This window comes from Chelonoidis abingdonii, chromosome 4 (assembly GCF_003597395.2).
Source record: "Chelonoidis abingdonii isolate Lonesome George chromosome 4, CheloAbing_2.0, whole genome shotgun sequence".
Classification (NCBI taxonomy): Eukaryota; Metazoa; Chordata; order Testudines; family Testudinidae; genus Chelonoidis; species Chelonoidis abingdonii.
Genome location: NC_133772.1, coordinates 39085639 through 39110191, shown reverse-complemented (window position 1 = coordinate 39110191; position 24553 = coordinate 39085639). Strand labels below are relative to the sequence as shown.

At 43.7% G+C, this 24553-nt stretch overlaps 2 protein-coding genes across 2 annotated transcripts in view; one reads left to right on the top strand and one right to left on the bottom strand.

Moving 5' to 3' along the window:
* Positions 1 to 1653: 1653 nt before the first annotated feature.
* Positions 1654 to 24553, bottom strand: part of CD151 (CD151 molecule (Raph blood group)) — an 88569-nt gene continuing 65669 nt past the window's right edge. The window contains exon 9 of the mRNA XM_075065077.1: positions 1654 to 6614. Coding sequence (XP_074921178.1) covers positions 6594 to 6614 — 21 coding nt within the window. The 3' untranslated portion in view covers positions 1654 to 6593. The remainder of the gene's footprint in view (positions 6615 to 24553) is intronic.
* Positions 3320 to 7403, top strand: POLR2L (RNA polymerase II, I and III subunit L). Its single transcript, XM_032803943.2, has 2 exons — positions 3320 to 3414; positions 6967 to 7403. Exons 1-2 carry the CDS (start codon positions 3320 to 3322, stop codon positions 7073 to 7075), a joined length of 204 nt encoding a protein of 67 aa, XP_032659834.1. The 3' UTR covers positions 7076 to 7403.

The following is a 24553-nucleotide window of genomic DNA, read 5'->3' as shown; positions in this document are numbered from 1 at the left end:
CTTTGGCCACACATTGTCTTTTAAATTTACATTAACAACATGAGCCACATTAACATCTGTCCCTTACAGGGCCATTTTCAAATTTAATTTGGCTCTCGTTTAGATTATGTAAAAATAAACCCTCTTACCACCATAAAATAATTAGAACACTCCCCATTTTGTTTTAATTTAAATGAAAACAGTTGTTTTAAACCAGTAAACATTCCCCTGCTGCATAAGAAATTCATCACTAAGAATGTGGAAGTGAAACTGACAAAACAAGAGTAAAACAAACCACAGTGATTTTCTTCACACAAGCTGAGAGAAGAGTAAAAACTAAACAGAGTGGCAAAGAACTTGGATTTTTTAAAAATATTTATTTTTTAAAACTTGTGTGTGCTATTAGTAACAGATAAACACATTTGCTTGCTACCAATAATTGATGTCTGTTTTTAAATTGGCAGAGTATGTGACTTTATTTGTGCAAATACCTCCACAATTCCTTGTAGGCAACCAGCTTCAGGAACTTCACTTTTAACAGAAAAATTATTAAAATACAAAGCAGAACATCAGGCTTCCCTTCCTGCAAATGTAGGGTGCCTTGGAGCACACCTCCATTGACCTTTGGAATGGGTACTTCACCTTGAGAGATTTGTATTTGTACATAATAAGTTTTTTATGACATCAAGTATCAGATCTATCAAGTATCACTCATTTGGACATAGACTCCCTTTCGAATCAAAAGCACCATATTAATAAAATACTAGACAGCATTGTGAAATCAGGTCGGATTAATTTCCAAGGGCAGATTTTGTGTGGGTGTTTTTTAAGTCTCTCCCCGTTAGGATAAGGGATTTTGCACTCTGTGGAGTTTTTTTTGTTTGTTTTTTTGGTTGTTTGCTTGTTTTTAAACCTCAGCTGGTCATCACGGCTTCCAAGCAGTCTTAGGGGCATGTCCTTGCAAACCACTACAGGACCCTAGGGGCATTTCTTGCATTGCAAAGAAGGAATCTACAACTAGCGGTGCCCAAAACAGAAACACCCCGTGCCCTGCCCTACCTCACCCCGAAACAACAACAGGTGATGCATGCCCTGAAGCAACCGAGAGAAGCCCCTCTTCAGCTCTACCTCTCCTCCTGCTCCCCCCGCGAGCAGGCACAACTTGTTGGTGCTGAGCTGTAGCCACCAGTTGCACTTTCCACTCATGCACAAACCCAAGCACTAGCTGGGCTGGGAGATGGGAGGGAGAGAAATCTGACTTCTTTTACATCCCGTTATTAAAGCCCAAGCAACAAGTGTCTGCAGAGAGCGCATGGGAATCGTTAGGAGTGAAGAGAGATACCTGACACTGCGCCGCCGCCGCTGCCTCCAGCCTCTGCGCTCCGCTGCTCCAGCTGCTGCTGCTGGGCGCTCTACGCTTCTAGAGCGCCAGCTGCCACTCAGCGCACGCGAATCGCGAACGCTCCGTGAACTAGACTATCTTGAGCCAACCGAGATGCCGTCGATTTGGGATGTACCATCCTGAAGCCGGGGGGGGGTTGTTTATCTCCCCACACAGACATGCGCTATGCCGTAGATCACTATTATCCCCGGTTGCATTGTGCCTCGTCACCAACCCCCCCCCCCCGCCAAATCAGGTATAGTGGTATCGCCGACAGCGGGGCAACTGCCGTTGGAGGAGCTGGAGCGGCGCGTGGGGGTGAAGCTACCGGAGGCGGTGCAGGCCCTGCTGAGGTAACTGGACCCACTAAGTCGGGGAGGGCGCCAACTTTCCCTGCCTGGTCTCTGGGCCCCTTCCCCGGGGTCTGGGAGGCGGAGCGGGCCCCGCCGTCACTACCCCCTTCCCAGGAGCAGTTCCCCCGCCCGGAGCCAACCACCTGGGACCGGCCTGCGCCTCTACCCGGCAGACACCCACCGGGGTCACTCCCGGCTTCGCGCGACCCGTAGTCTCCCCCCCCCCCGGCTTCGCTCGCGCGCGCTTGGTACAGTGCTTGGCCAGGGAGCCCCGAGTGTCCCCTCCCCCCTATTCCGCCCGCAACGAGCGTTCCCGGCGCGCACCGTTCCCGCAGGCGGGACAGGGAGATGGTCCTGGGCTACCGCCTCCACTTGGGTGGCTGGGTGTAAGGCGGGGTCCTGTGCCGTGCGCGGCCCCGCGGTGGGGGAGTGTTAGGAAGCGGCGCGGAGTTAAAGGGCCCGGGGTCCCGCGTAAGGACCTGGAACCAGGCACCGCGACCCAGGCCCCCACCGCGAACCTTCTTGTTTCTCCTCTAAACAAACCAGCCCGGAGCCGCAGCCTGCCGCCCTGGTTCTAGCACCGCTGTAGCGCGGAGCTCCTGTTCCATGGCACTTGATCCACTCAGATGCCGCCCCCCCCCTTTTTTTTTATTATTGCTAATCCAAGGTGTGTCTCGCAAGGCAGCGTCTAGAGTGCAGACGCCGTATACCACCGGTGTAAACGGCTTAAACGAGTGAGGCTGTGTCTACGCTGCCACTTTCAGGGCAAAAACTAGTCGTTCATTGGTATGAAAAAACACCCTCCTGTGTGACAAAAGTTTTAGCGCTGAAAAGCACCAGTATAGACAGTGCACCTGGTGATAAAGCTACCACTGCTTGTTAGGAGGGGGGGATTTTATTGTGAGGAGAGCTCTAGCCCAGCAATAAAGCATTGTCTACACTGCCCATGTCACAGCACAGCCATGGGTAATGTAAACATCGCCTATACTGCCCATGTCACAGCATTGCCTTGGCCGTGCTGTAATGTGGGCAGTGTAGATATACTCTAAAGGGCTCTACACAGGTTCTTTAGGTGCCTCAGAGTGCCTCCTACATGGCTCTTTGTAGTAAATTTACCATCGCATTCCCAGAGCCTTTCCACTCCTGCAATAGGGAAAGGCTCCAGCAGTGGGGAAGCTGCTGAGGTCATTCACTGCATTGTGTACATACCACAGTGAGGATGGAAATGCAGCCTGCCTTTCACGGCAGTGTGGAGGTAGGTGTGTAATGCCTGTACTCTGCACACTGTGGTAAGTGCAGACATAGCCTCGGGGGATTGTGTTAAAACTGCATGTGGGCTGAAACTTGGCATACAGCTGCTCTATAATAATAATAGGTTAATCAATCCAGTAGTAACATTAAAATAAACAAAAGGAGAATGTTTATACTTGAGTGGCGGAGCTGACCCTTCCAGCTGTGGTGCAGTTCTGGAGTTCCCACCTCCCTTTTGCCCTATGTGAAAAACTTCCATGGTGATATTTTATAGATGCATCAAATGCATTCTGACATGTATTCCCAAGTGGTAAACAGGTTATTTGGTTAATGTTTTGACAGTTACTGCAAGAAAATGATTATCCCAGTCAGATGCTTCACCTGCGGCAAAATAGTTGGAAATAAGTGGGAGGCATATCTTGGCCTTCTGCAAGCAGAGTACACAGAAGGGTAAGTATTTCTTTATGCTCCTTGGCCCTAATCTTGCAAAGACTTAGCCAGATATGGTCTGTGCTACAGAGGTAGATTGACGTAAGGCATCTTATATTGACTTATATTACAATGGTGCTCCTGCTGATGTAAATTGCCCACTACATTGACTTAATAACACCACCTTCACGAGAGATGTGGAGCTTAGGTTGATGTAGCTAGGGTAGTGCAGTGTCCATGTAGACACTTGAGACCCGGCCCCATTGCTGACAGTCAGCCACCAGGTTCACAGCTCTTCCCCCCCGCCCTGCACTGTCAGCAGGGCATTGGGCTCAAGGGGAGCTGGAGAGGGAATGTGAAATAGCAGCCGTGAAACTGTCAAGAATGTCAATTCACTTCTGGCAAGCTCCTGCTGTAAAATTGATCCCCACCCTGGGCACACAGTGCCCCTGGCTCTAGCTGTCAGTGCTCCACAATGCCCCACTGCAGTTGGAGCAAGCGCTCCTGGTGAAGATGTACACCACTGGCAGAAGGATGGTAGCATGGACACTAACAGCCAATTTAATTGCTGCGGTGGCTGTAGGTTGACCTTATTTTGTAGCATAGACAGGCCCTCAGTATTCATCTGTTGACTTCATTGGGGTAGTGCTTAAAGTATGTGTGTAAATATTCACAGGCCCTAGTTTGCCACTTGACTGCTTTCCCTGCCTGTTAAGTTTCCTGCAGGGTTATAAGAGTTTTCACCAGCCCTCCTACGTCTTGTCTGTAAAATGAACGAGGGCACCCACCACTTGATTTTTCAGGTATACTTGGCACTCACATCTCTTACTGATGTCAGTAAGTGTTCAGCAACTTAGAAAAACTACCCTTTCTGTCCAGCGCTTTTTCTAATAGCTGAAGGGGGAGTTATAATGGAGACTTCACCACAAAGCCACACCACTGTTCCTTCAACCATAAAGGCAGAAAAAAGCTGTTATGTCACCTAGTGAATCCTTCTGCCACCTAACCAAAGGGATGATCAGAGGCTTGAGTAAAGACCCAACAATCTCAGGCTATGTCCACACTACAGGTTATGTTAGCATAACTTACATCACTCAGGGTGTGAATAAACCACCCCCTGAGTGACATAATTTATACCAACATCAGCATTGGTGTGGACGGCCCTATGTCAGCAGAAGAGCTTCTCCTGCCAACAAGCCACTGCCGTTCACAGGGACAGGAGTAGTTAAGCCAGTGGAAGAGCTCTCTGTCACTGGCGTAGAGCAGCTATATTTACAGCCACTAGCACCTCTGTATACTCTCTAGTGTAGCAGTGCCCTTAGATGAATACTGTATGGGGGAGAAAAAACTGAATTCAACTTTGCCAGCAGTTTGTTACATCAGGACTGCAACTGGAAAATACGTGAAAGAGGAGGAGATAAGTGGAGGCCAAGATTGTCAAAAGTAACTAGTAATTTTGAGTATCTACCCATTTGAGCTGTGTGCTGGAGTATGTAATTTCTGAAAGTCAAGCCCTTTTTAAGGTGTCTCAAGTTGGACACCCAAATTTGCTAGTCATCTTTGAGAGCTGACTGAGGGTTTTTTGGGAGCATGTTCTATTCTTCAGATGAAATGATTAATCACGTAATTCTCTCTCAATATTTGGTTGATAACCATAACGCGTTCTACATTTAACACAGTCTACTTGGAGCTGCCCAAGAACTAAAATTATCCTGTAACTTGAAGGAGACTTTTCTCAAGTCACACTATAAATCTCAGTTATGTACCAGACAGATCCTAAGTGTCTGCTTGAACATTAGGAAGCATAACACTGTACACTGAAAATAATCTTTCTTTTCATAAGTCATTTAAAAGTAAATCACATAAATCATTTGTAATTTTTTACCAACTGTTATATACAATTGGCAGATCAGAAAAAATAATTCATTATGCATTACTACTTCCAGTGTTTATTCTGCATAGTCTGTTTCCCATTAAGACAATTTCTAACAAATCCAGCTTTCAATGAAGTTTGGGGCTTAAGACTCCCAGTTTTACCAGAGAGACTATGAAGCTGAGATTAGTTTAAAAAAAAAAACATAAAAAAAAAACCTAAAATCTTCCCTTGACTAGCCTTTAAACACATGGGGATTTCTAATCCACCCCTTTAGCCTCTTCAGAGCTTCTTGCCAAGGTTGTAGAAAAGACTTCTCACAACTGAGATTTTATTTCTCGTTTGTCAATTGTGTTTGATGAATGTGCCAGGCATTACTTTTCCTAAATCCCATTGCTATCCTGGAGTGCATACTTGTAAGTGCCCTTCCAGAAAGATCACACCAATGGATGTTGTTGAGCTCAGATACTACAGGTCCAGGAAAGAAATTATGGCAATTTGTGTTACAGTGTTAATTATAGCCTATAGTAACGATACAGAGCAGGCTTCTAAAAATTTTTTTTTTTATAATGCTCATTTTAATAACTATTTATCATGGCTCTTTTCAGTGGTAGCTTACTAATTACCATTCAGTTCCAAGATACTGTATTTGTTTTTTCAGTCTTTAATTTAAGTAACTCTACTTAGAGGAATGCCAAAGCCATCATGAACTATTTGTATGTGGCAGAAATGTATGTTTGAGACTTGATAGGATTGTTTTGACATATTGTGGGCCTGGTTCTGATCTCACTAGTGTAAATCAGGTGCAATTCAACTTTGTGGAGTTACACCATTGTAATTTCAGAAGAAGGGCTTCTGGCTCCAGAACTTGGGCTACGACTACACTAGCCGGGTTCCTAGTTAGTATAGATGTGACCAAACTATATCCAAGTAAATGGCTTAAAATCCCAGACAGTTTAAGGCTTTTATCACAGTAGTGGGGATGCTGTTATAGTACAAGTTTCTAAACAGCATCCCTGTTACCAGGGTAATGTTTCTGGTCATCCAGATTTTTAAACCAGAATAGGTCACCCTCTATGCTACCAGTTGCAACAATAGTGAAACCAAGTCCCCTTACTCAGTTATAATACTGTAAGCATGGGCTTATTTAAAAGTTATGTTCACAACCATGAAGTCTAAAAAGATGTTTCCTAGCTAGAAAAACTTGCATTCAGCAGACTGGTCATAGATTGAGTTTGACATGGTCTTTCATAGTGGAGAGAATCCTTCTGAACTAGACATAGAGCGTTTGGATTTCCAAAAGCAGTTAATTGTGTCCCCATGGGAATTAGGCAGTCAGATTTACCACCTGTAAGAACAGGGTGGAAATATCAATGTCAGTTTGACTCTGTGTTTAACTTTAGTTCCACAGAAAGTGTTGGACCCCTTTCTTTAATTAGTCTGACAGGAAGAGTGGGCTTCAGCTATGTATCCTGCTCAGCAACAACACCTGAAGAGAACATTAACACAAATAAGATACCTGTCCAGGACTGAGCAGGACCTCTTAAAAGCTGCTAACTACCCCTGTGTTTCTCTTGTCACTCTAGTTTAAAGTATGTTGTCACTCTTAAATTTAAAGTTTTAAGTATGTCGCTTAGGGCTACTTTCAAAGCTACTATTCTAAGGAATGCTTTTTCACTGTGTCATTTGTTCATTGTCAGGGATGCCCTGGACGCCCTAGGATTGAAGAGATACTGTTGCCGTCGCATGCTGCTAGCCCACGTGGATCTGATTGAGAAGCTCTTGAATTATGCCCCTCTGGAGAAATAAGCAGTGGGTAGATGGTTTCATACTGCAGCCATATGGATCAAAAAGCACCACTAGCAAGCCTCCAGCTGGACTGTTTAAGAATTAGAGAGATGCAAGCCATTCATACACCAGCCACTGAAGGATTTCACTTTCCAGCCACTAATCTCTTCCAAGGAAACATTTGAAAGATGAAATCCACTTACAGTCCAGCACTGGAGTTTAACTAAAGTATGGATGGAAGGTTTTTTGCAGCCGCCTGACAGTCAAGTAGGCAGTTTCCCTTTCCTTCAGTCCTTTTAAGAAATTTTCACCCAGTAACAGTATTTAATAAAAATTTTTATGAAATGTAGCCAAGTTGTTTAGTGATTATTACAAAATTGTATTTAGTTATTCCCTTTCCCCAATCCAATTTCAGTTTCTGGATTAGACTTTTAGTGTCACTCAATGCTGAGATTAAATTGTTGTCTACACTAGTGTACAGTGAAGAGGCCGGGTCTGAAGTTCTGAGTTCCAACAGAGTAAGGAAAATAAGTACTGTGTAAGAAGAGAGGTCATTTTGTAAGAGCAGACATTCCTCTTCACTGTCAGTGATAGTAGGGGGTATTTCCTACCCCTGTGAAGGAGGCAGATGGCCTTCCCTAGAACTAAGTTTGGGAGCACCTATGCTTCAGTTAGTTTAGAACATTGACTGTGGAAAAGCAAAGGGAGCAACGATTATAGCCCTGATCCTGCACACGCTTAACAGGCTTAACTTGTGAGTTGTCTCTCTAAAGCCAATTAACAATTTAAGTGAAGTTGAGAATGCATATTAGTATTGGCAGGACAGAGGTCTATGGCCTTGATCCTCCAAGGTGCTGAGCACCCTCCACCTGATTCAGCAAAGCAAGTAGTCAGGTGCTCAACTTAAGAATACATGAGCAGTCCTATTGAAGTCAGTGGGCCAATTCACATCTTAATGTAATGTATGTACTTAACTGTTTTCCTGAATCAGGGCCAGAATGCTCAACAGCTTGCAGGACTGAACACTGGGTCTTCAGCAGTAACTCACATAAATCTTGGCTGTTACCTCTTTAAGAGTGAGTGAGTGTTAGGTAAGTCTTTCCACCACAAGTCTGGAGGATAGTCACCCCTTAACCTTGGGATGCTGTCAGAAGAGACATCAATTTAGTATCATAGCTAAAGAAAGAACTATACTTCTTACTGCACCTTTCTCAACATGGCACCTGTATCTCTACTGACTGAAAGACTTAGTTTCCTCATACAATTTCCCCCCCTAACCACCCACAAAGAGTAAGAGGCACAGGTCCTGCATTGTGTGCATGCCCAGAACTCTCCCCTTGAGAATGCAGCTTCAGCCTATATGCAAATATCAAGACACAATTCATAGCCACACTAAGTTGCTAGAAGATAAACTGGAGAAGATAAGACAATAATTCTCTAACTTGGAGCCCGTATTCCTTGGCAACATTTGCTTTCTTGGCACATACAGCTCAGCTGCTGAGTAAGAAGTAACTGGATTTTTTTCCCATAAAGAAACTGCAAAGTTGGGTTAAACAAAATCTGGTTTATAGATGAGTGCTGTTTAATAACTAGGGCTATTACTGGGCACAACTGCCTCAATACAATGGTCCAGTTTTGCCACAATACCTTTCATTGGGCATTAACAATTCTCTATCAAAGAGACAAATGCATCCAACAAAGTGGGTATTCATCCACGAAAGCTCATGCTCCAATAAGTCCGTTAGTCTGTAAGGTGCCACAGGACTCTTTGCTGCTTTTACAGATCCAGACTAACACGGCTACCCCTCTGATACTATAAAAGAGAAGTTACCAAGGTTCTAGCTATATTGATCAGTCCCAGGAATCTTTATAGTTTAAACTTCCTTTTTAGTTTATTACTGACAGTTTTCCAAATGAAAAACTGCTTAATGTGGACTGTTGTATTTTAAAACACATGCTTTATTCTAATGCAAAGGGCATTAAGTGATTAGTTTTGGCATTTGTGATTCACAATTGGATAACTTATGTTCTGCACTTCTGCCATATTATCTAGGAAAATACATTAAAAACATTCTGTTTAAGGCTTCATGGTTAAAAGGACACGGTTGTGTACATTAGGTACCTTTCCAAAAGTAGACTCTTCCGTTGGAGAACAATCCTGCACACCAGTGTGCAGGGGCTGGATTAAATGAGCTAATGGATTTATTTCAGGTAATTTCTGTGATATTTAACAAGTATCCTGTTTTTACACACCTTTTAGAGAAGTCCTCTTGGGGACACAAGTCTGTTTTCTTTCAGAACAGATGCAACACAATGTAGTGTGATAATAGAGACAGTAGTTCTAGAGCTCTGTTTGTGTAGGTCCTGCAATGGAAGTAGTGATTCATTTCTTAAAACCACAGATCTAGTTCAAAAGACATGCTTCTCTTAGGCTCCCACTGTGTTTGTGCTTAAAGCTTGTACTTTCCTACCTTATGACTCCAAATTGAGTCTCTTCCAGTCAAAGACTGGACCTTTTGCTTAAAAAAAAAAAAGTGGGAATGGTAAGTCACAGTAAACAAGCACTGAGGAAAAAAAAATGCAGCACCTCAGACAACCTGTCCGCACCGTAGTCCTAGTTAAGGTCCTGGATCTGTCAAACATCCTGAGATTTGATATCAGCACAGAAAATGATCTGTCATGAGGACATTTTCCACACAAATGGACAATGTACTGGAACCCTGGAGCTTTAGGAATAAAGAAGGTGGAAGGTGCTGAGCAGGAATGAGCAAAAAAAAACTAGAAGATGCAACAGGGGCACATGAAGTACTTAGCTTCAAAATTGAAGTCTTAGCTCAATCTCTTAACCTATACTTTGCTCATTTTGGGACTACAGATAAGGAAGAATCTGTATTTAGTTAGCTAATTAGAAAACCTAGAGGCTGATCTCATCGGTATGAAGAAACTAGCATAGAGTCTTAACAAAATACGACTAAAGCCATAAGCAGTAAGGAAACAGAGTTCTCCAACTTTTCTGATACTGTTCTTAATAGAGTCTGTGGCCTGAGAGCCATCTATAGTTTTTTCCCAGCTACTCAGACAAAAAGACATGCTTTTATCCCTCTGAAGCAAAGCTTTTTACGAAGAAAATTTAAGGTTGTATTGTACCTAGCCAAATGAAAACATGTAAGAGACAAGACATAAGAGGACTATGAGGCAGCAAAAAGACGGAGAATGTAATGCAGCAGCAGCTTGTGAAGTTGTGTCATAGACACTAAGGCCCAGATCCAAAGGAACTTGGGTGGTGCAACACTGAGCATCCCTGTGCCTAACCTTTAGGGACGGGTTGGGGGAGAGGGGAAGTCACAGGAACAACACCGTGATCCAGAAAGCCTCTTCAGTGTTTTAAGCACTGACTATGGGATTTCTGATGTGGGGCTCCCTCAGTCTCTTCTGTTGAAGTTGTTCTGCTGGGATAAACAATTGGAAAGTGATTGAAGCAGGGGGACTGGACTCTGAGTCTCCCTCCTCCAAAGTGGATGCCCTAACCACTAGGCTACTCATACACTCACTCTCTCCCCAAACTCTAGATTTTGGCAAATGTGCATTAAGGCCAAAAGCTGGCTGTTCAGTTGGTAGAAACTGGCATGACAGGTTATGAAGCTATGCCAATTTACATCACCTGAGCTGGACCAAGACTCTAAGATGAACACTTGTGTGCCTATGTAGGGACTGACATGTTCTGAAAGATGTCAGGTAATGTGTGTTTGGAGTCCAGAAACAGAATGTCATCAAACCCTCCATCGCACTGGTGAGATGAAAAACCAATCCGGTCTGTATCTTTTGAGTGTGGAATAGGTGTATAGAGTGCTTTCAGTTCATTCCAGTCATCAAAACAACACAGTAATTAGAGTTCTAAGCATTTGAGGGCATGTTTCTTTTTCTAAAATAGAATGTGCAGGTTTCTCAAGAACATCCCCACTCCTACCCCCATTCTTATCTATTTAAGCTGTGTGGAAAAAGTAATGCTTACATTGGGAAAGTCCACTTGTCTTTCCTATTTTAGAGGTGGGTTTTAGAAAAATCCTCTTTAAATGTTCAATGCAGAACCCATTGCAGGCTACTAAATGGAAGTACTTATTCTGGGCCAATTGGTACATCCTCATTGATTTCATTGGGGTTGCACCCACGTAGTAAAGAAGATTTTGGCACTGACTGTGTGCTGCTGAGTAGATGATTTAATATTTGCACTAAAGAATAAAGATCCCAAACCTGTAAGGAACTCTATTCTGGCAGATCTCTGTGTCCACATAGTGCTCCTTGCAGACTCAGGGTCTTAGCAGGCAGTCATGTGTTTACAAGAACTTGAATCTCCTGCACATTTTGTATTGTTGTTGCACATAGTCAGCATTTGTGTTAGGCTGCTGTCATTACATAGAAGTGACTTGAAGTGTAAACAGGACACTTGAGTTCGTGAATACAGTTCTGAATCCCCAAAAAATTAAGTCACTTTTATTACAGGGAGTTCCAAGACTATTATAATACTTTAATTACAACTGTGTAACTATCACAGGATGTATTTGCATTTCTCTCATGAGTCTGTAAATATGAGCATAGTATCAGGAAGGCTATTTCTGGAAAATGCTTACACAAATAGTTTTTCTGAATACTTAGTCTTTTATGGGAGCAAGATGGAACACTATCTAGTAGGCGGTTTGCCCTTAACATTGAGCCCAGAGGTGAAATCCTAGCTCCAGTGAAGTCAATGAGAGTTCTGCCATAGACCTCATTGAGGCCAGGATTTCACCCCTGGTCCTTTGACAATGAATGCTCCAAGAGTGGTTCTCTTCCTACAGCTATCACTTAGATGTTGTATAAGAAAGATGAAGGAGAAATGCTAGAGTCTAAACATGAGCACATCAGATCGTCTTTCTACGCCTCCATGTCTATTTGAAAAAAGAGTCATCAAACTGATGCACAGCAGAAATAATCAATATTGAACCTTGAAAGCTAAGATCGGGGGTTTTTTGGTTTTTTTAGGCAAACTTGATCTGCCCAGAATCTTCACAAAGGGAGAACTTTTCACTTCAAAAACACACTATAGAAAGAAATTGTGCTCCTGGGGCAACACTAAATTAAATGTAGAAATCTGTCAGCTAGAGGACCTGTAGATGTTACAGAGATTTCACCACAGTATAGTCGCTTACCTGCTTCATAATCATTCTTATTTTCCAAGTGGAGTTTGGAATTCTATGGTGGAAGGATGCATCTGAGATGATATTAACCTGAAACTAGAACACATATAAAATCAAAAAATGTAGCAACCTGAATTATAGACTGAGTCATTGGCTGTTCAGTGCCTAGCACAACGAGGCCTGATCTTTGACTGGGTTTTTAGGACTCTAACAAAAACGGTAAGTGAGCAATAAGAGACAGCTATTTAAGAGAGGAGGGATAGCTCAGTGGTTTGCACGTTGACCTGTTAAACCCAGGGTTATGGTTCAATCCTTGCAGGGGCCATTTAGAGATCTGGGGCAAAAAAATCTGTCAGGGACAATACTTGGTCCTGCTGTGAAGGCAGGGGACTGGACTTGATGACTTTTCAAGATCCCTTCCAGTTCTATGAGATAGACCTAGCTCTATATCAGAATTATTAGAAGTTCTTCAGGGTAGAGATTGTGCCAGATTCTCTACAAAGACATAATGGGGTATCAGTATTATTGCAACATTGTTTATAGTTGTTTGAAACAGCAATTTTAACAAAGATATTCTTGTGCAGCACATGAACTAAAATACATTTAGTGCAGCTGCACACAAAATCTTGTGCCTCAGACCTTCAAGGGCAGTTCTACTCTGAAACGTGACCCTGTAAACATCTCATTGGAGGGTTCCACATTTACTGTCTCGTTAGTGACTCCAGCTCAAGTATCCTGAGTTTACATGATTTTCCAGCTGCCAGTCCTGCAAATTCAACCTGGACTTTGATACTGTTGATGAATAAAGATATAACGTAGCCCTTTATGCTAGAGATCTGCACCTCCACTCGAGATTAACAAGGGAGCATTCCTAGGAGGATACAGGGCCACCCGGGGGGTGGGGCGCAGTGGGGCAATTTGCCCTGGGCCCTGTAGGTGCCCCCATGAGAGTTTTTCGGGGCCCCTGGAGCGGAGTCCTTTACTCGCTGTCATGGGGCCCAGGCCCCTGGAGCTTCTTCCACTCCAGGTCTTCGGTGGCAATTCGGCAGCAGGGGGTCCTTCCATTTCGGGACCCACCGCCAAAGTGCCCCAAAGACCCATGGCGGGGGGATCCTTCTGCCCTGGGACCCGCCACCAAAGTGCCGGGTCTTCGGCAGCAATTCCCTCCGCCACCGAAGACCCTAGGCCTCCTGAATCCTCTGGGCGGCCCTGGGAAGATCTCTACATACCAGCACTTTGTAGAGAAGTTTGCACCTGCTGTGGCTCTGGCACCCTATTTACAGAGCGATACACACAGCCAAAGCCTCAGTGAGCCAGTCAGACACCTCCTTTCATAATGCCTTTCTATATAACTATAACCAAGATGCAGCACCCCAGAGCAGTGCACAGGATTTCCATAGCCTGACCCACTTTTTTGTGGTACCTAGTCTACATGTGCTGTGCTGAATATAATCATAATGCGTTGTAAAAGCTGAATCAGAAATAGATGCAGGAAAATCCTTTATTTATCCTTCCCAAATGTAAGAGCAAGAGCTTTAAAAAAAAATGGTTATTTTCTGCTTTTGGGGGCAGACCTAATGGTGATCAGAGGAAGCATATCAGCTGTTGGGCATGCAAGGAATAAACATAGTTAACACTCCTAAAAAAACCCAAATGTTATGGGCTATAGCCTAGGTTTTCCAGAAGTGACTAGTGACTTTGCATGCCCAATATGAGGCAACTTGAAGGGGCCTGGGTTTCAGGGGGCAGATGCTTAGGACTTTCTGAATATCAGACCCCTCTACAAAGTGTCTTAAATTGGGCATCCCAAAAGTCACCAGTTCCTTTTGAAAAATTTAGGCCTGTGCTTTTAAACAAAAAGGCCCTGAGCCAAAAAGTTAGGATCCACACTTTGCTCAGTATCAGCGCCATGTCTGTCTACTTGAAATTAACTAGACAAGGGCCTGCACTAAACCCCTGGATTTGAATGTGTTCTACCTTGATATTATGCTCTTCTTAATACCTTGGTATCTCAATTCTTTAAATATGCCATGTGTATTAAACAAAATCATCATCAATACCTCTCTTTAGGGACCTGATCTGGGATGCTGATCTCAATGAGCTTCGAATGTGGCCCAACAGTCCAATCTGATCATCCCTTGACAAGCAGGACGCCCATTGCTTTACCTGGGATGTTTCCCATATCTCTGCCCCAATGAAGGCCATGTGAACTACTTACCAAGAGCAGAAAGACCCCACCTAATTAGCACACGTGTATAACTTAAAAACAAGCAGTAAATATGCACAGCTATGGGGAAGGAAGGACAGGCTTGTAGCTAAGGTACTGGGCTGGGTCTCAAGAGATCTGATTGCAGCAGCAGAGCCAAGGACAGATTTCCCATGTGAGCTTAGACAAGTCACCTAATTTCTCTGTGCCTCTATTTCTCCCATCTGTGAAACAGCTAGCTAGTTTATGAGGCTTTCAGATACCATTGTGACAAATACCATAGAAAAGTCTTCAGCTGATGTAATAGTCCTAACATTTGTTTCTACTTGTATCTTTCCAGACTGATAAATAGAAGTGGCTTTTTGAAGACTGCAATACTCACTTGCAGTAAGTTGATCAGCTTCATACTCATTCTGCAATTACAGCACAGCCAGGAACTAGGTTCTATTATTCCTCTGTGGGTTGTGTTCAGCCCCTGGGCACCGTACTGTGCACTCCTGCAATATTGGATGGAACTTTTACTGGGAATTTAATTGTGTACAGAAACCCTACCCCTGGGTTGGCAGACACACAGTGCAGAAAATGACAGGTAGGTTAACCCTTTAACCATCCCTTTCTAGATATATTTCCTGCTTTCCCTTATTAAATAACTTGTTTAAAAACTGCTAGTGGGAAAGGAGAAAAACCTCATAAGTTCTCTAACAGGTGGAGTCTTTAAATCAAGATGAGATCTCTTTCTAGAAGAGATACTCAAGTTCAGTGAATAGTTGTTGGGCTTGAAAGTCTATGCAAGATTTCAGATTATATCATCATCACAGTAGTCCTTGCTAGTCTAAAATCTATCAAGTTACAGCCTAGTGATCTCAACTTGTTTATTCACAGACTGCTTTGACTACTACAAGCTATGGGGGTTTTCACTAAGGCCTGTCTATATTACTAGTATTAGCCTTGTTCAGATATGAATGAGATGAGATGAGTGGCGCTAAATGTAACTGACTAGTCATCACAAAACAGGGCAAACTATGTTCAGCACTGTGTCAGCTATTCACGATTAAACCCTGGGTTGCTGAAACAGAACTTGTCTTTGTCTACACTGACCAGTTAGTACCATGCCAGCTAACACCACTCTTACCAATTGTCTTTAGACGCAGTAACATTTTCTAATATACAGAAGCCCTAAAGCTGACAGTGCCCTGAAAAATTGGAAATTCAGTACTTTTATAATTAAGCTTACAAATAAATTCACAATAATAAAAATACTGAACACCTAGGCTGGAAGTGTAAACAAAAGGCTTTGCTTAAGTTCGTGCTAGAAATTTAACAAAACGAAACTGAATTAACTTTGTCTTGAGCCGTAGGCCTTTCCCAGTGCAGCCCAAGCTATTAACTGTACTTTTTTCTAACTAGCAATAGCCGTTAGACCAAGAGGGCTTCCTCCAGGAATGATCTAGTAAATGAAAGCATTAAGTTAATAATGGCTTGAGCATGTCAGATTATTATGGAGAAAGCCTACAGCACCAAGCACTGCTAACTTGATTTTTTATTGTCAGCGTGGCTTTAAGAAAACCCCCTTTGGTTCCAGTCAGTGTTAAGTGTGGCCTTGCCAAATGGCTGCTGTTCTCCATTAAGCATAATTTCAAGAGGCAAAAAATAATTAAAATCCACTGTTGAATAATTGTTTGTTTGCCCAACAAAGCCATCCCTACCATCCTCTAGGGATTATTGAGTTACCCCAAGCAAGTTACTGCTGAAGGAGAGTCACATCGACATCGGACACTGCAATGGGCACGAGATACGTGATGGCGGTGGGGGAAAAAAAAGTCACTGGGTCAGCTGCAAAAGGGAACGTTTTGAGATGCACAAGAGCAGGGCTTGATGGTTCCGGAGAAATTCTGGAAGGCAGGTGGCTGGGGGAGGCCAGAGTTCCAAAGCTTTTTATGGGATAGACGTGCTGTTGAATTCCTTGGAAAGAATTCTGCCCACCATTTAGTCATGTTAATAATACAGTTTAGAATGCCCTTTGCCCCATCCCCACAAACACCTTACCAGTAGACAGAAAGACCACTCTGTACCACCTTAGCCCTCCGCCAATGCCAACTCAACTAGAAAGGCTACACAGCATGCCCAGAAGGACAGCTAATTCAGATCTTGATCCAGGGCAGATCATTCCAAAGGAAAGTGACCCTTCCAGAGAATACGCTGCCTTCTGCTTAAAATGTTTTATAACATCCCCTCTTCCCTCCCTTCAAAATTCTCTCCTAGGCTGAAGTTTCTAATGCTTGCTCCGTAGTTATTTATTACTTATGGAAATGTGCATGAGCCAAGCATGAAAAGATGGTGCTTTGGACTCCAATCCTCCAAAGATCTCTCTCTAGAAGGACCCCCATGGAGCTCAGTTGAAATCAATGGGGGTCTACCTGCATCCTTGCTTGATCAGGAAGTTACATTGGCTATATCTTTCTCCTATGCCTTAAAAATATAGTGTTCAGATATCTCAAAAAACAGCCATTGGATCATGTCCAAATATAAATCCATCACAACAACTAGGGAAAACACAACAGGTGATATTGAAGAGGAGCACACTGAGGCCAAGAGAATATTGTCTCCATTTCTAGCTATATTGTTCATAACTGAAGCCAGGTATCATGTTGCTATATTAGTATGTGCTATTGATTTGTTCTTAATACAGTGAAATGCCCCTGTAATGAACTCTGCTGTGCCCTTAATGATTTCATACCAAAGATGTTATGTGCCTTGCTCATAACAGGGTAACTGCAGCTCCAAAAATAGCAAACCTCATAATAAAATGTTATGGAGGATCCTGGATTTCAATATAAAAAGGACTTGATGGTACTCAAGGGCTTACTGGAAACAAATGCATACTTAAGGGTTGTATTAAAGTCATGTCAGTGACCAAATTATACCAGCACCAGGAGACACTACTTCAGGCAGTGACTGAGCCCTGGGTCCCCAAGACACTTGTAGGCATATGCTGTACAGAGTGAATTTAATCCCATGGACCAGATGACAAGAAAACAGCTGGGTTCCCCAGCTTCTGACAGTTGCTGACTAGGGAAGGGTGGAGTGCAGAGGGGGACTGTAGTAATGGGAAAGAAATCATAAAAAAAAAAAAAAAAGACTCAGAATTTAAGGAACACCTGCATTCTAAATCTGTCTCTGTCGCAGATTCACAATGTTGCCTCAGGCATCTCACTTTACCTAGCTCTCCTAATCCATGGAGGGAATAAATCCATTTACCTCCCTCCCCCGAGACGTTGGGAGATTTGTTATTCAGTGTTTGTAGGGGGACAGATTTCCAAGGGCTCACCACCCACAGTTAGGGCCTGACATTCAAGAGATCTCCGCTCCTGTTTAGGCACATAAATCAGGGCCAGGTGTTCAATAGCAGTCAGTGCCCAGGAGCTCCCATTGTGATGCTCATGGCCAGACTGTCAAGAAAGCACAGCCCACAATGTGCTTTGCCCTTGCAAAAAGTGGGCCCATTGTGTTCTGAAACACTACACATCCTAAGATATTACTATTAAAAGTTAGTGGATTACACACAGCAGAAGGTCTAAGAACTGCTTCAATAATGCAGTTGCCTCACTTTAAGTTTCTCATTGTATACAGCAATAGCCTGCACATGGGCCACATATAAGAGAAATATTGACTCTGGCAGTGGAACACAGATTGAGAACAGCAGTGGAGTCAGACGTGAAGCTCTGTGGAGCAGGAATGGAGAAAAAGGAAAGAGAATTAATTGTTGGCATCCTATAAACCACAGGTGGTTTATTAATTACCAGGATATCTACCGACTAACATACATGAGAAACAAGAGGGCAAGACTTGCAACTGATGAGAGAACAAATTCCCTCTTTTAAATAGTTAAGAAGTGAGGCACTAGGGGATTTAGGGTCTGATCTAAAGCTCACTGAGGTCAGTGGGAATCTTTCCTTGGCCTTTGGATCAGGCCCTTAGAAGTGATCACTAATAAAGAGGAAGTCAGAGTTTCCCCTGATACACGAACAGCTCTCTCCTCACTCTGCCAAGGGTGCTTCCAGCACTGGTCACCGATCTCTGGCAAGGTCTGCACACCCACTTATCAGTTTCACTCACTTGTTGCAAGCAAGTGCATTTTCAAGTCAGGCAAATATAGTAAAGGAATCAATATGTCAATCCCTTATGAGAGAACAACATGATGAGTGATAAGCAACACAGGTTCATAAAGAACAGATCCTACGAGACAAACCTGATTGCCTCCCTTGACAAAATTGCAGATTTAGCTGACAAAGGGAATGAAGAGAATTTAATATAGCTAGATGAAGACAGGCTTTAGGCAGCGTCTCTTGTGGAAAAATAGCAGATTGGGATGACTTGTCTTCTGATTAGAAGACATTGGCGAGTTTCCCATTATCCAGTGCTGTAGAGAGAAATAGTCATATAAATAAACAAGTTGCTAAGAAGATCCAAGTACAAGTTTCAACACTTCCATGGGAGAGACTGGCTGCAAAGTCATTACATAGAGTCAGCCGCAATCCTGAGAAATAGCTGAACTTGGGAGGAAAGTTTCTATAACTTCCCATCCCCAAAGAGGGGACTTAATGGCACTTACCTTATACAAGAGATGTTTAAGGAGACACTGGAAAGATCCACTTCCCGTTCCTACTCATCCTTTCCTACATCCCCTCTTCTTCTCTCTCCTGCCTCCTCAGTGCTCCTTTCACACACACAGAAATAAGGTGTCAGTTGATTATCAAGTACATATGCTCCACTCTGCTTCTTTGCTCTATTCTTCCCGCAGACCAAGTCCTTATCTTGGCAATAAGCTCAACATCCTCCCTGCCCCAGCATGGAGCTCATTAGAGCATATGGACACTTTGCTAGGAAAAACTTCCTGTTAGGGAGGGTACTGAAGACAAGCTAATCACCTGAAGGTGCCACACCTGGAATATTGTCCTTAGCCTGTTTTCAAGCAGATGAACAGGGAGATCTCTCCTTTTGCCTCACACCTGTAGATAACCGGAAAGCAGTTCAGAGGTGTTAACTTGGACTGTAAGCTATTGGGGTATGGACTGTCATTTATTCTACTGACAGAGTTCCTGAGAAGCAATGAGTCTCAGCTGTCAGTGCAATTTCTTTCCTTTAACAATTGCATCTGCAACATAATGGATGATGACGGATTCAGTATCTTCCTCAGAAAAACTCTAAACTGTTCCCACTCTATCTCTAGCCTACTTCCTGCTAGATACCTGCAGTGCCCACAAGATGACAATGTGCGTGCACAGCCCCTAGTGCAATGGGACCCCATCTCAGCTGAGGACTAGTACAATGGAAAGAGAAGCACTTTCCAAGGGTGTTTGGAGAATACAGTTTACCTCTGTTCTGAATTAACTCAAAGCAAAATGATATTTGCCACCGAACAAAACTTGAAATACTTGTTGAAACTAGATTTATTTTCCCGATTGAAATCAATGTAATAGAAATGCTGTTGATGTTCAGCATTTTCATGGCTACATAACCGCTTCGGTGCAATAATTTTTATTATTATTATTTCTATTACAGGAGCACTTTCACGTCCCCCGACAGATAAGAGTTGGACTAGACCTTGTGCATGCACATGGTAAGAGAAACCTGACAAGTTAAAGGGACAAGACAAAGGAAATATCCGTAGCCCTGTCTGTACAAATGAGAAACAGAGGCACGGAAAGACTAACGCCCAGATTTTTCAAAAGGACCCAGCTGCATCTACAAGTGGGGTCAGATTTTCGGGCAAGCTCAGTGCCCATCTGGGAAAATCTGGGTTTAGATGCCTAAGGTGCTGACCCCTCCTCAGCTCCATAGAGAACAGAGGAAGCTGGCAAGTGCTGAGCACATCTGACTACCTGTCCCCTTCTTCTAGGTGCATAAAGGGGCACAGAAATCTTTTGACTTGGCCAAATCTGTGGCAGAGCTGGCAAATGAACTCAAATCTCCTGACTCCCTGTCCAGTGCTTTAGCCGCAGTTAAATAAAAAGTTTTATTGCAGGAGGTTTGTATTTTAAAAATCCAGCTCCATTCTATTTGATGCAGGGGTGTATGATTCTGAAATCTGGCTAAATCATTGAAATATTCCTATTGAGACAATTGTCACATGGCTATAGACCTGACAGACCATAAATAAATTAACCCTGAGCCGAACCCTATCAACATAGCATGAGGTATGAACCAAAGATGTACCAGATCAGTCTTGGGCTGGATATTATTTAAAGAATGGCCTGGGGGGTGGGGGTGGGGAGGGAATAAATTACACTATTGATCACATTTGCGGATCAGACAAAACTGGAAGGGACTGAAAAAACAGAGGAGGCTGAATGGAAATTACAGTGTGACAAGGAGAGATAGGCAAGTCGAAATGTGATGAGGTCTGAGTCAGCTAAATGTACAATACTATGTGATGCACAAGCGTAGGCACATATAACAGGAGAGTGCTGTCTCAAGAGGAGTAATGTGGAAAACGAATGCAGGGGTGGGGCTAGTCTGCAATGTGACTCTGATAGAAAAAAAGATAAAAATGCCCTTCAGCGCTATATAATCAGGGTTGGTACCTGTAGGAATAGAGGGGTAAGGATGGCTCTTTTTACAACCTTGGTTAGATAGGAGTTATTATTTGTACTGCAATAGAGCCTAGTGGCCTCGGTGTGTCGGGTGCTCCACGTAGTCATACAGATAGACACTAGAACTCTAAATAGATCAGACAGGCAAAAGGAAGAAAGGGGAGTCTGTGGCAGAGCCAGGAACTGATCCTGAGTCCCAGCCCAGCCTTACCCATAAGACTGTCACTCCACTCAGTCTACATTTTGGTGCCTCACATTACAAAACAGGCATCAACAGCTTAGAAAATCCAAAGCAAGGGGTTAAAGGTTTAGAAGATCTGAACTGTGAAGAGAGACCTAAATGTGGATTAAATAGGCAGATCTTGGAGGAAAAGGAACAGAGAGCCATACTAACGCTAAGCACTAGCTCGGTGTCTCTGAGGGCATGTGGTCCAACGATTACAGAACAGCATTTTATAATACTGGATCCTACAGAAAATCCACACATATGACTGTGATTCAGGACCTCTGGCTTCCATTGCCTGCTTTGCTTCTGACTTGCTGTATGGTCTTGGACAAGATTTGGCCGCTTTGTGCCTTGGTTTCCCCATCAGTAAAACGGAGATAATACCTCGCATGGGTGCTGTGAGCCTTACTAAACGATTATGAGATTCCCTTCAATGAAAGGGCCTTGGGAAGCAGCTAGGATAATGTTTCCATTACCAGTGTGAAGGGTTTTAATATAAAGACATAGGGCAGGATTATTTATAGTACTTCAGAGTGGCCAGAGCCCTGGCTTGAAAATTAAACTGGGCATCTCAGGTTGGAGAGAAAGCAATGTGTGTGCTGTAGAATGACCTGCCGATGAGAGAGGCAGCCGGCCTAGACATCCCTCAGGTAGGGGAGCAGCTGGTGCTTTGTCGCTGACAGTGTGTGAGAACAGGTCAGCTAAAACTCCAGGGGCACTCAGGTAGAAGTGAGTCCCTCTACCTGCAGGGAGCAGTGCTTCTTTGAAACCTGAGCAGGTTTCTATGGTGACCACTTAGTGGGGAGCCATTTTAGTAGGAACCTGCATTCTGAGCAAATTAGGAAACAAGTTGCTCTGCTGCTTCCACCACAAACTCCTTTCCCTCCCTCCACCTCCCCATGCAACAGCACGACAGGTATGTGTTGCCCCTGCTGATTGGGCAGCCAGAATAATGGAAAATTGGGCTGGATGGCGGGATAGCTGGAGGCATCTCATGTGTGGGAGAAGAACTGATCTGAAAACCTTGCTTTCCCTTCTTGCCTCTGCTAGTATATTGTAACAAATCTGCAGCTGCCTGGGACATGGTGGTTGTCACTACACTGTACACCGTGGCCCCAAGCATTTCACAATAGCAGCAGGGATTTCACCCAGCTCCTCCTCCTGTTTTCAAAGCACAGGCCTGTGTTCCCTGTTTTGAAAAAAGCATCTCCATTAGCTGCTGTGACGTTGGAGTCTATATGATTTTATGAAAAGTTGATAATGAGTGAATATAATGTAACTGGAATATGCTTCATGCAAAAGGTCTCTTGTAAGGTATCATTACAAAGCTTATTGTCTGCTGAGTGTGGGCATCCTATTTGTATAAATGTATCACTCTTGTATCTGAAACTAGAAATATGAAATATAACTCTGAGGGCCTATTGTAATTATGCAAAGCATAGGCCATTAATGGTGATTTGGAATCTTAATGGCTCCCATCAACCAGGACAATTGACTGGATGGCTCTGTTTGCAGGCAAGCCTTCCTGTGAGTCAGGCTGGGAGGAATGAAGTCTGGGGTCTTACAGTGACATGTGATCATGTTACATGAACTGGAATCCATCTTTAACCTGGTGCTTTTCTAGTGACCGGGGGAGGGGGGGGCAGGGCTGCTGAGAGCAGGTTCAGGCCCTGGTGAAGAAAATTTTTCCGGACCCCCAGCAAAGGCAGACAGGCTAAACATGGCAAATGAAGCCGGGCCCCCAGGCCCCCTCCCAGACCACTGGGCCCCCGTGATTTGTACCAGCTTCCCCCATCTCGTCAGCCCTGGGTGGGGTGGAAACTCAGAGGGACAAAGGATACCCGCCTTATGCAAAAGATATATAAAGGGGTGGAACAGAACAAAGAGAAGAGAGGAGCCATCATGAAGAATCCCCTAGCTACCACCTGAGCTGGAACAAGAGCTGTACCAAGGAACGAATTGTGCCCAGGCCTGGAAGGTGGCCAGGCTGAGGTAAAAACTTACTGAAGCATCTCTGAGGGTGACATTATCCATATTCAGTTTGATTAGAGATAGATTTGCGCATTTCATTTTATTTTGCTTGGTGACTTACTTTGTTCTGTCTGTTACTACTTGGAACCACTGAAATCCGACTGTCTGTATTTAATAAAATCACTTTTTACTTATTAATTGACTCAGAGTATGTATTAATACCTGGGGGAGCAAACAGCTGTGCATGTCTCTCTATCAGTGTTATAGAGAGTGAACAATTTATGAGTTTACTCTGCATAAGCTTTATACAAGGTAAAGCAGATATATTTGGGTTTAGACCCTATTGGGAGTTGGGCATCTGAGTGTTAAAGACAAGCACGCTTCCGTGAGCTGCTTTAAAGTAAACCTGCAGCTCTGGGGCAAGTAATTCAGACCCTGGATCTGTGTGGGAGGAGACAGGATTGTCTGGCTCAGCAAGACAGGGTGCTGGAGTCCTGAGCTGGCAGGGAACAAGTAGTCTTGGCACATCAGGTGGCAGCTCCCAAGGGGATTTCTGTGATCTAATCCGTTACAGCTGCTACCAGTATATAGCCTAGGACACACAGCTGAGCCATTCTGAATGAGGACAGCATAGGCCAGCCAATTCATTACAGCAGTTAACTCTGTAAAGCATTTTGGGGGAAGAGTTTGAAGGAAATAGGCTGCACATTGCATATCTTATTTGTACAGCTCCTTGTCTAAGCAGAGTCAAGGGAGGTCAATGCTTGGATGGAGACCTTCAAGAACACCCATGTGCTGTAAGAAATAATGCTTCCGAATCAGTCCAGGGCAGTCTTCCCTCTTAGTCAGTACTGAGTAAATGCCCCAGCATGGCATTAAGGGCACTCCCACCCTGGAGGGCACATAGGGTGAGCCAACAGGTGAGCCAGGCTTCTCAATTGTTCTCCAAAGTCTCAGCTTGCATTTTAAAAAGAGTTCATCTCGAGCTGTTACAATTGCAAAGAAAACCTTCAACACATAACCTAAGTGTAACTAATGTCGCAATGTCTGCCTGAGTCTCCAGAGAGCCTGAAACAATAGTGCTGAAGACCAAGCTGTTCTGTTCACCTCACTAAGTGACTATATTGGCACTAGAAAAGGTTCAGAGAAGGGCAACTAAAATGATTAGGGGTTTGGAACAAGTCCCATATGAGGAGAGATTAAAGAGGCTAGGACTTTTCAGCTTGGAAAAGAGGAGACTAAGGGGGGATATGATAGAGGTATATAAAATCATGTGTGATGTGGAGAAAGTAGATAAGGAAAAGTTATTTACTTATTTCCATAATACAA